The 12,500-nt window shown below is 33.3% G+C and overlaps 1 protein-coding gene and 1 pseudogene across 1 annotated transcript in view; both read right to left on the reverse strand.

Annotated features, from left to right (window-relative positions):
• Positions 1-4,730, reverse strand: part of LOC107655146 (AP-4 complex subunit epsilon-1-like) — a 15,878-nt pseudogene extending 11,148 nt beyond the window's left edge.
• A 942-nt stretch (positions 4,731-5,672) lies between these two features.
• Positions 5,673-12,500, reverse strand: part of LOC107655147 (guanine nucleotide-binding protein subunit beta-5) — an 8,048-nt gene continuing 1,220 nt past the window's right edge. Inside the window, exons 2-11 of the mRNA XM_016442566.1 lie at positions 11,824-11,960; positions 11,661-11,702; positions 11,017-11,093; positions 9,845-9,977; positions 9,622-9,765; positions 9,156-9,247; positions 8,824-8,872; positions 7,886-7,982; positions 6,371-6,537; positions 5,673-6,286 (exon numbers count right to left, since the gene is read on the reverse strand). Coding sequence (XP_016298052.1) covers positions 6,275-6,286; positions 6,371-6,537; positions 7,886-7,982; positions 8,824-8,872; positions 9,156-9,247; positions 9,622-9,765; positions 9,845-9,977; positions 11,017-11,093; positions 11,661-11,702; positions 11,824-11,960 — 950 coding nt within the window. The 3' untranslated portion in view covers positions 5,673-6,274. The remainder of the gene's footprint in view (positions 6,287-6,370; positions 6,538-7,885; positions 7,983-8,823; positions 8,873-9,155; positions 9,248-9,621; positions 9,766-9,844; positions 9,978-11,016; positions 11,094-11,660; positions 11,703-11,823; positions 11,961-12,500) is intronic.

Below are 12,500 nucleotides of genomic sequence, written 5' to 3' on the forward strand. Positions count from 1 at the left end.
ATATACAGTAGTCAACATTTGAAGTGGATCAAAACCTTTCATCAAAGTTGTCCTAAAACCAAAGCAATTTCCTGTTCTTGTCTTAGAACAACTTTGATTAACTTTTTTGATCCACTTCAAATGTTGACTACTGTATATATATATATATATATATATGTAAAAATATATACGTGTGTGTGTGTGTGTGTGTGGATGTAAGTAAGTGGAAGTGAAAAATAAGGTGAAGTACTAAATTATTAAAACTTTAGTAAAATTAAACAAAAGCCACACAGTAATATAAAATATATAAAAAAGCAAAACCACTGAAATACATATGTGTTAGTTGAATTCATTTTGATGAAAAAATTATGGTTTGGTCAATTAGAAAAGATGACTTACAATTATTAGTTATTCTTGGATTACTGCGCTGTATAAAAAGCATTAAAAAAAGTTATTTTTTAAAGTTCTGCATGGTGGTTATCAAACACAAAGAATTAGTATTGGTAACAAGACACTAACTGTTAAAGATTGTTTTTGTTCATTGAAATAAAGCTGAAATAAAATAAAAGTATTAAATTAAAAATGTAAACTTTAACAAAAAATTAGAATTTTTTTTTCTTGGCAACAACCTAAAATAAAGTACTTTTAATTGACGTACAAAATTACTAAAACTTTAATAAAAATAAAAATAAAAAGGCAGAAATAAAATGTTTTGTATAGTGGTTATCAAACACTTATAAACAACTGGTATCGGTTATTATCATTAACTAAGGCTAAAACAAACTATTAAAGATTGTTTTCATTAACTGAAATAAAGCTGAAATATAATAATATAAGTATTAGATGAAAAATGTAAACCTAAATGAAAATTTGGAACTTTTCAACTACCTAAAATACCAGAAGTTTAAACCAGAAGTACTAAATTACAAAAACTTAATACATATAAAAATAAACAAAAGCTACATAGAAACACGAAAGACACATTATGTGTTTGTTGACAAATTGTCTTTTGGTCTATTAGAAAAGCTGATTTTACCGTAAGTGATGTTGTGGTTCATTTCCGCTCTGCGCAGAGACTCATCCAGAACTTCATACATCAGCTCACTGGTGCTGAAAAATGAACAACAGACACATTTACATTACAATTTTTAGTGCATAATGTAAGCATACAAATTGGCCCGCAGCTTGTGTTTGCATGGCGGCCCGTCTGTACCTTTGGTCCTCTTTCCCGAGCAGCGAGAGGATCCTGAGCAGCTGGAGCTGCAGCCACGGCGCAGGAACATTGCGGTAGTTAAAGTCCACCGGGAGTTTGCCACCCAGCACCTGCTTCAGGATAGTGACGAAACTACCCGTCAGGTCCTTATAGCCGTCTGGACTCTCCTGATAAAGAGAAAGACATCAGATGTGACCGACTAGCCATTTCTTGCCTACTGCATGATGGGACAAAATCACAACCAATCAGAACATGTTTAATGTTTACTTATACAGTTGGTTTTAGATGGTAAGGTCAGGCAATACTGACATTCAAAGCCCATACTGTATGTTGAAGACTGACCGTGATCAGCTGTAGGTAAATATGTAAGGATGATGACATGACACCCGGATCTTTGTCACACAGAGCTTTTCGAAACTTGCCATGAATGTGCTGGACTTGATTTGGAGCAATAAGATAAAACTTATACAACGCCAGGACGGCTTTCCTCCGAATGATCTCCCTTAGACCGGAAAGAAAGACAATAATATGTGACCCTGGACAACAGAACCAGTCTTAAGTGTCAATTTTTCAAAATTGAGATTTAGACATCATCTGAAAGCTGAATAAATAAGCTTTCCATTGATGTATGGTTTGTTAGGATTGGATAATATTTGGTCGAGATACAACTATTTGAAAATCTGGAATCTGAGGGTGCAAAAAAATCTAAATATTGAGAAAATCATCTTTAAAGTTGTCCAAATGAAGTTCTTAGCAATGCATATTACTAATCAAAAATTAAGTTTTGATATATTATACATTTACGGTAGGAAATTTACAAAATATTTTCATGGAACATGATCTTTACTTAATATCCTAATGGTTTTTGGCATAAAAGAAAAATCGATAATTTTGACCCATACAATGTATTTTTGGCTATTGCTACTAATATACCCCAGCGACTCGAGACTGCTTTTGTGCTCCAGGGTCACATATGAGTTATTATTAGACTGAGAATCAAATTGACCAATATACAAATAATTTTACCCATATTTACACTTTTCTTAACTGGAAAACTGGTTATTAGTTCATTAATACTGCGACTTCTGTTAAATCTGGTTCAATGCATGAATATGCATTCAACAGGAAACAGTGGTGTTCATGGGTAAATTAAATTAGTATTTCTTAAATTAATATTAAAACAATATATATTATATATATTTATATAAAGTGTTTTGTTAATGTAATTAATATTATTATTAATAATAATAATAATAATTTGTAAATGATGATTAGTTATTCTTGTTAAACAAAGCAAAAATAAAACAAAAATGGTGTTTATTAGACATTTATTAACTAAAACTACATATTTTTTAAGATTCAAGATTTTTTTTAAGATTTAAGATTTGTTAACCGAAATATTGCTTGAATAAAATAAAAAATAAATATTACGTGCCTTGGCAACGTTACGTATTAAAATACTAAAACTGACATAAAAACAAAAAGCTATTTAGAAATATAGAGAAAAATTATAAAAATGACAAAAGCACACAACAAAATTACTAAAACTAAAATTTAAACAGAAGCTAAAAATATAAAAGCTAATTCAAAATATTACTAAATACTATAATATTATATAAATAATAAGAAAATAACACATATCAGCCATTTTACATCATATCTGAAAGCCTTATTTATATGGCTTTTAGATATCTTCAAGTGTTGAAATAAGAAATAACTTGTGTGTATTGAGGAGGAGTGAATCTCGCTGGCTTACTTTGGATGCGACAGCTTGTCTTCCACCAGAGGAAGCACAGCAGGTATCATGTCTTTGGGAAACACCTGAGCTACTACAGTCAACGCCATGCACGCTTCAATGAGGTTAGTGCTCTGAAGATCCTGTCACACATGCATGAGACGTTCAGCCATACATTTTACGTAACAGGTCCAATTAAAGGTAATAAGCTAACCAAGCTCACTTTTAATACTGTGTTTACCAGCAACAACAACAATTGATGGCCTTCATTAAGGAAAAGAGACACTGCAAGGTAACCTAGATGATAAAAGAGATATAAAGATTAAAAGCATACACATTCCGGGTCCATAATTAACAAGAATCTCCACATAGTTAATAATAAAATATAAAAAATTATATATACAGTATATATATATATATATATATATGAAGAGTTCATTTGCAAAAACTGATAACTTTTTTTTTTTTTCAGAAATCACGTTTTTTTGATTGCGCATTTCAAGTAATATCAATCAAACTGCAGTTGCAACCCTCTACATTGCGAGTAAATCACTCGCATATGCGACTAAATCTTACTCTGGGCGACTAAATGATGTCTATATTTATACAAATATTTCTGTAATAATGTATTATACATAAAATATTGTTATATTAAAAAATACATTTTATTCATAATTTGTACAATTATCACTGAGACAAATTGTGGACCCTGTGTAAAGTGTACTGTGCATCTGTTATTGAACTTATATGGTGAGGACTGGAAATGCGGTAACATACCCACTCTCTTCTCCAGTACACCGCCCTGCTGGGCCAGTTTGATGGCGTGAATGTAGGTGAAGGAGGCGTCGTAGCCCAGCATCTCACAGTACATGGCTCGCACCATGATCTCTCTCATCTGCTTCTGTAATACACACACTGAGGTCAAATAACCAGCTTCTGAGTGACCGTGATAACGGTAAGGTTATATTATTATATAGCTATTAATATTTTTTATTATTTAATATTTATAATTATTATTTACCATTATATTATTACTATATATATTTAATTGTCAAAATGATAGAAAGCAAATTATATATAAAAGTAAATTATACACAATAATATTAAATAACCTTTACTATTATTCAATATTAGATTTTTATTTATTTAATATGTGGTTTCTAGGACCTTAATAGTGTACATTGGTTTATTTTACTAAAAAAAAAAAGTCTTCTTCTTTTTTATGTTGTAAATGGTCCTTTTAGCTGTTGTTCACTTGTTACAGTTTTTATAAAATACAATGTTTTATTATATTTTTGTTATAATTTGCATAATATAAATAATACATAATAATATCTTTTTGTTATACATATAATTTATTTACAATTTATTTCATTATTATTATTTATACAAAAATTATAAAATAAACAATACAACTATTCTGTATAATCAATTATTCTGAAATCATGAAATTAGAAATTATATATTTTCGAAATATAGTACTGATTAAATAAAGTACTGATTTCCACACCGAAAGCGGAACCATTGTCACTGCTTTACCGGTCAATGTCTATATTTATGCTTCTGTCTCTGTGATGTAATTTTATTAATAAACGAATAATTAACTTACATGTTTAGAGGTCAGTTATGTGGTGCTCTTGATGAGTTGTCTTAATCTGTTGGTGATTTTAGCAGCTCCAGTTTGAGAATCAACTAAACCCGGCAGAGCAGTGAGAGTTTTCTCCACAACATCACTCATTTCAGCACGACAACACAGACGAGCAGATTATGAGACACAGCCGAGACCATACATCAAGATGAGTGCACTACAGCATTGATGAGTTGTCTTAATCTGTTGGTGATTTTAGCAGCTCCAGTTTGAGAATCAAATAAACCCGGCAGAGCAGTGAGAGTTTTCTCCACAACATCACTCATTTCAGCACGACAACACAGACGAGCAGATTATTATAGGATTATGAGACACAGCCGACACCCTGCATAAAGACGAGGGCACTACAGCAGGACAAATACCTGTACAACACCTACACTTCAGTCAAAACACACAGAATGAAAACACAAACCAGCGTGACTAGACTTTCTCGACGCCTACCGGAAGTGCGCTGCTGTTTTCATAATAAAAGTCGAGCGGTTTTACAGTTACAGGAATTATTCACCTAAACAACAACATCAACAATAATAATAAAACTTAATTTTATAAAGACGTTTAGTTGTCTTTATAATATTAATATAGTTGTATTATTACATAGATAGTATCTATCTATCTAAATGTCTGTCTAATAGTTTTGGGTAACAATGTATTTATTTTATTTATTTAAAAACAACAAAATTAAATAATTGTTTTTATAAACAATAGAAATCTGAGAACAACTTTTGTGTTTTAAGTTTTAAAGCTGTTTTCACAAAGCTACATACAGTTTTTTAGAATTAATTAGTCATTTATAACATTTGGTAAATGTACCAAATAAATTATTTACACTAAATAATTCAAAATGAATGAGTGAAATAACTGATTTTGGTTCCAACAAAAAAAGAGGGGTTTGGACTTTTCATTTTTGGATGAACTGTCTATTTAATAACTCTACAAAGCTCACTTTAACCATTATGCTTTACTGAACAGTTATTTTACCATTCCATGTTAATAAAATAATAAGTAATGAATTTAATTGCTTAAATAAAACTGATCTAATAACAACAAAAGCAACGTCATGAAACATGAAATAAAGAGACACCACATAAATTTCAGCGTTTAAAATCCATTTATTTGGTTTAGGTGTAGGGATATCTGTGTCGATATGACAACCTATATGATATCATGGTATATACACTTTGCTACAGTAAGAAAGAACAACTATAGTGGCGTAGTAATTGAAAGAGAATGAGTCCATAACGAGTAAGAGAGCATAAGTAAATCTGTTAGCTTGCATATCAGAAATAGAGTCCGCTAAACAATCTTTCCCTTCATTCATTCCCAACAACTCAAGCAGTCAGTCGAGACATCAGTGTCTCTGCTGTGCTTCAACCTCATGCACAGATCTAAACAACATGGAATACATTTATATTTTTAGCTTAATGCTTCAGATAAATTATTTCTTGGATCATGAGCTCAAACACATTCATACACATAAACTAGAATGCCATAATAGACGGGCAGTCGTTGTCATAGAAACAGAAGCCATCGACACCATTCAAGTCCATCCCATAATACCAAGCATACCATGTGCTGATTAGAGTTGGATGCACTACAGTCCCTCTGTATCATTACAGTCTGCGGTTTATCCTTGAATCCAGCTGCGGAGAGAAATCTGATCGAGCCAGATGTCACAAGCAGGCGGAGGTTCAGCCAACATTCAGGCCCAGATCTGGAGAAAGACAGAACAAATGTGAGGCTTTCATCACAACACTTAATATACTTGCATTGTGTTATGATCTTTTTGTCCACTGACCCGTAATGTGTGATCCCAGGATCCCGAGCAGAACGCTGTTCCGTCCGGAGAAACGCGGAGCGTGCTAACTCTGTTCTCATGTCCAAACAAGATGGACACGCGGGTGCCCTTTAAAACGTCCCACACATTGATGGTGTAGTCATTGTAGCCACCAAACAGCAGCCTCCCTGCCGAAAGATATTAGCATAGCATAAACAACAAACTCCTTCAAATAGAAAATCAATCTTGGTAATTCTGGTAAAGAATTTTTTTTTATATATATACTGTATATAGTTGTGGTCAAAATTTTACATACATTTTGAAGTATCTGCAAAATTGTAATTATTTTAGGAAAACAAGAGGGATCATACAAAGTGTATTTGAACCCTTTCCAGCAGTGACTGTATGATTTTGAGATCCATCTTTTCACACTGGGGACAACTGAGGGACTCATACACAGCTATTGCAGAAGGTTCAAACGCTCACTGATGCTCCAGAAGGAATCATGATGCATTAAGAGCCGGGGGGTGAAAACTTTTGAACAGTATGAAGATGTGTACATTTTTCTTCTTTTGCCTAAATAAAGATACTTACATGTTTCCCAGAAGACAAAATAAGTTCAATTTCGCCTGATCTTCAGATTCAAAAAGTTTTCACCCCCCGGCCCCCAAAAAGTTTTCCGGCTCTTAATGCATCATGATTCCTTCTGGAGCATCAGCGAGCGTTTGAACCTTCTGCAATAGCTGTGTATGAGTCCCTCAGTTGTCCCCAGTGTGAAAAGATGGATCTCAAAATCATACAGTCACTGCTGGAAAGGGTTCAAATATGCAAATGATGCTGAAAAACCAAAGAATTTGCGAGAGCTGAAGGATTTTTCTGAAGAACAGCGGGCAGTTTAACTGTTCAGGACAAACAGGGGACTCATGAATAAAAAAAACTAAAAAAAACAGCTGTGGATCAACCAGTTGTTAATAATCAAGCATATGTAAACTTCTGAAGGGGGACATTTTTATAAATTCAACTATTATTTTCTCTTGTGCACTATATGTAAATGTCTTTTATGTGAAATATCTTATTCAGGTCTGTACAAAATAAAAAAAATAACATGTATTTTGTATGATCCCTCTTATTTTGGTAAAATAATTAACATATTGCAGATACTGCAAAGTGTACTGTATGTAAAATTTTGAGCAGAATTGTATATAAAACAAAAATACAATTAAAATATATCAAATTATACATTAATTTCATTCTAGTTTCTAAAGATTCAGTGAGAGACTAAATTATTGAAGGAAACTGAAGGTTGTGCTCATTGCATTATGGGATATGGTTCTGTTCCTAGGGCATTGCTAAGGTGTTCAGAGTGGTTGCTAAGGTACAGTATTCTTAGTGGTTGCCATGGCATTTCTATGCGATTGCTAAGGCACCCTGTCCGTGCCATGGTTATACACTGCACATTTTGCAAATACAATAGGTTAAGTGAGTATACAGTATGAATAAATATTACTTAATATTTCAAACAGTGTCAGTGCTTACCACTGAGGGAGAAATCCACACTAGAGGCTCCAAATATGATGCTCTCTTTAGAATAAATGGCCACCTCTCTGTCTGCCCTCAGGTCATAGAGACGACACTGTAAAACAGAAAATAAAGATCAAATAGTCATTTTTTGACTATTTAACTACAGTACCTGTTTACATGTTTTTAATGAAGTATCTTCTGCTCATCAAGGCTGCATTGATGTGCTCAGAAATACAGTTAAAACAGTAATACTGTGAAATATTTTTTCAATTTAAAACAGCTGTTTTCTATGTAAATATATTTTTAAAAGTAATTTATTCCTGTGATCAAAGCTGAATTTTCAGCATCATTCTTCCAGTCTTCAGTGTCACATGATTCTTCAGAAGTCATTCTAATATGCTGAAGAAATGTTTTTATCATCAATGTTGAAAACAGTTGTGCTGCTTCATATTTATGCAGAAACCATTATATACTACCATTGTACCGGTATTTAATAGAAATGAATGCTTTTATTCAGCAAATATGCATTAAATTGATTTGTTAAAATGACAAACATTTATAATGTCACAAAAGATTCTATTTCAAATAAATGCAGTTCTTTCTATTCATCATAGAATCCTGAAAAAAAATGCTTCCACAAAATATTAAGCAGCAAAAATTATTTATTATAATTATTTATTTGATAATAATAAGAACCATTATTAATAAACGAGCACCAATAATAATTGAGCATTATAATAATAATAGATCATGTGACACTGAAGACTGGAGTAATGATGCTGGAATAAATGACATTTTAAAATATATTACAATAGAAAATGGCTTTTTTCAAATTGTGCAGATCAAATAAATGCAGCAGATAAGACTTCATTAAAAGCATTTAAAAATTATAATGTTTCCAAACTTTTGATAGGTATCATATGAAAAAAAATGCAAGAAGGGAAAAGACTCACAGTAGCGTCATCTGAGCCTGAAGCGAAAGCATCTCCGCTGGGATAGTACCTGCAGTGATAATAAAACATGAGCAGTCATGTGACCGCTTCACTCAGTAAACACTTCTTGAAGGTGCTGCCAAAGTCCCTTTTAAGACAAGTCAGATCAGTCGATGACCATATTAGCACTCTTCCGTGCCTGTACGCTCTCTCGTGACATTCGGAGTGTTTACACAGACTATAAATATTGACCAGTGCTGTAAAGGCCTTAAATGTCACTCAGTCTGCTTTGTGTTTTTTTTTTTTTTGGCTTTGACAAAACCTGAAGGGAGAAGAGGCCTGAGGACACTTACCGCACACTGTTGATGTCTGACTCGTGAGTCTCAAAAGACTGGACGCACTGTCCCGTGCGCATGTCCCAAACGCAAGACTTCTTATCGCAGCCCTGAGAGACGCGAGAACATGCGGGTCACTGCACAGGCATATTAACAGCTCTATTGTGCTCAGTCATTTTATGTTCCTTGATATGCTTTTTTTCATCTCAAAAACGGCCAGCCGCTGACTTGCACTTTATGAATCACCAAGGACCACGGTTTCAGCTAAAAATCTTCTTTACTCTTCTACTGGAGTAACAAAGTCACCTACATCTTGCATGGCCTGAGGGTGAGTAAATTAACAGCAAATTTTTATTTTTGTGTGAACTATCCCTTTAAGAAAGCAAATAGGGTCAGTTATGATCTCATGTTGACTGTAAGGTAATGTGTGACATTGGTTTGTTAAGGGAAGGTTTGTGTTTGGCATCAGCAGCTCAGTTCCCACCCCTGACACGAATGTGTTTCCGGTCTCAGAGGGGGCCAGATCCAGACACAGCACATCAGCCGCATGTCCATGGAAGCTCTGCAGCATCTGACCACTCTCTACATCCCACAGAGCACACGTGCCGTCACCGCTAGACGTCAGGATCTGCCGCAAACACAAAACACACCACATCCAGCCAAATGCAAGACACCGTCTCATTATTTCACCACGTATTCAAGCATACCTGCATATCTGAGTTAGTAAAGCAGCATGCAGACAGGTAGTTGGTGTGCATGGCCACTGATTTCTTCTTGGCGGCGAGGTTTTCATTCTTGTCCAGGGATAGAGGGTACACAGAGCACTTATTGTCCAACCCACTGCAAAAAAACAATGTGTCAGTTAAAGGTGCAGTATGTAATATTGACAGCTAATGGGTACTGCAGTCCAAATTCTCCTGCCCCTCCTCCCCAGACGGGATGCTCACGCGGGTTGCCAGATTGAGGACATGCAACAGGAATGAGCGCAACTGACAATGGAAAGTTGACGAGCTGTTCATTGCAAGTTAATGAGTTGATTTAGAATCACCGGCTGTAGCATTGTTCTTCTGTGAAACAAGTATGTGATTTTAGCATGTATATTATGGTATTTTATGCTTTAGTGCATTAAAAAAAATTAAGATACATCACCTTTAATAAAATAAATCAAGTGAACAAAAAATGAAGTTAGCAAGCAATTCTCCACTAATATTATCTCCCAGCAAGGATATTTTGTATTTACTAAACTTGTAATTAAAGTTTAACGTGTGTGACATCTGCGGCACTAAATGGAAATGCAAAACAAAATATTGTTTCCTAAAAACTCCTAAAGCTTTCTAGCCTTTACACAGGTTGGAAAAGCTTGAAGTCCCGCCCCAGATTTTTGCAATTGGTTAAGCCAGATGTTTATTGCTCAAAGAGAGTGATATAATGCTTAGAAAGATTGAAAGATTTAGGCTACGTCCACACGAAGCCAGAGCTTTCCCTATCCAATCTCTTTTTTTCCCCTCGTCTCAAGAAATATCTGCGTCCACACGAAACCACGAAACCGACACAAAACGATGTAGTATACATGCCAGACCAGCATATGGCGCTGTAATTCTGCCACAGAGATGCACTAAAAATGGAGAAGACGACTTGGACTATGCACATAAACCTTGCGCGCGGTATACAAACGAACATGGAACAATACATGTATTAATCTGTGTTAATGTTAGTTAATAAAAAGACAATCGTTCAGTGTTTGTTCATGTTTCTGTTGCTGTTACGTGGATCTGTGTGGACGAAACGCCTATACGATACAAAATTTATGCGTATACAGCTAAACGCGTCTCCATGTGGACGGGGCCTTAGAAAGGAGCCGGAGAGCCCAGAGACTTACCCACAAGCCACTGCACATCCAGAGGGGGCGTAAGCACAGGCCATGACCCACGTACAGGGCATAGTCACCGCATGCTCCTGTCAGGACATTTAATATATTAAAATATATTAAAAGCGCCGTTATTATAGCTAAAATACAAAACCATAAAAATAAAAATTCTGTTACTTAAAAATGAAATGAATGGTAACTGAGACAAAAAATAAATAAATAAATATATTTTATTTCAGCTAAAGCAAAATTTCTCATTTTCATTTAGTTTACCTTGATGTACTAAAATAACAAAAACTATATAAAAATGAATAAAAATATGTAGACTTTAAAAAAAAAACTAAGACAAATTACAAAAACACACAACTTTATTTCTAAAAATAAAATAAAATGAAAAAATAATAATTAATTCAAAACATTAGTAAACTATAACAGTATCTATAATAGTATCTCAATTATACTAAAAAGCAGAAGTTAAATAACAAATTAAGCTACATTTTACATCAACATTAGTCAAAAGCATACTGTACATAATTATATAACATAATTAGTGACTAATGTTATAGGTAAACTTTGGGGAAAAAAAAAAAAAGTATATGATATGGTCTTTGAAATCATAGAAATCTCACTTTTTTAAAGTGTCAGGTTCATTTTACCTTATTTGTTGTAAACGCATCCCATACAATCACCTTTCCATCCTAAAATACAGAAGAAAATTCAATAATTATTGATACAATTACTGCATTTTTTGCATCATTTGCAAAACTGTGTCACTGTGAAAGGAAATGACAGGGATCGATATGTGATTTATAGACTGACCTGAGATGAGCTGACGATTCTCCTCTTGTCTTTACACCAGTCCAAACACAGGACTTTATTTCCATGGCCTTTCAGGGTTCGTCTGGTCTTCATAACAAACTGACCCAAAGCCTCAATCTTCTCCGCCACTTGATGTACTGATGGAAAAGCCACAACTTTAATGCCATTTTGTTTATTTCCTGTTTTTATTTTTCATTAACCTGCCCGCAGTTAATTGCATCTTATCAAACCATTAGAAAAAAAAGATAAATAATAAATGAACACGATAATAAAAAGTAATACATAAATAAAATGTGTAAATACATTGAATAAATGTTAAAAAATACTTAATATATTACACAAAATAACTGAATTTAAAAAAGCTTAAAATAGAATGAATATTCTCCTTGTGAAGTAATTATTAGCAGTGTTGTTATTGTTGTTACAAAAATTGAAATATAGCTGAAATAAAATAAAAAAGAAATATTAGATTACAAACTTAGAACCAGAAATGTTAAAAAGGTTATTTTGATACACTAAAATTGTAAAAAAAAACACAAAAAAAATCAAAGCTAAATATAAATATTTTATAACAATAAAAAAATAATGAAAATGACAAAAGCACATAATAAAATTAACTAACTAAAATAAAAATCGAAAATAAAAAATATGATAACACTTTACAATAAGGTTCATTA

Source organism: Sinocyclocheilus anshuiensis, unplaced genomic scaffold (assembly GCF_001515605.1).
Source record: "Sinocyclocheilus anshuiensis isolate Anshui unplaced genomic scaffold, SAMN03320099.WGS_v1.1 scaffold779, whole genome shotgun sequence".
Classification (NCBI taxonomy): Eukaryota; Metazoa; Chordata; class Actinopteri; order Cypriniformes; family Cyprinidae; genus Sinocyclocheilus; species Sinocyclocheilus anshuiensis.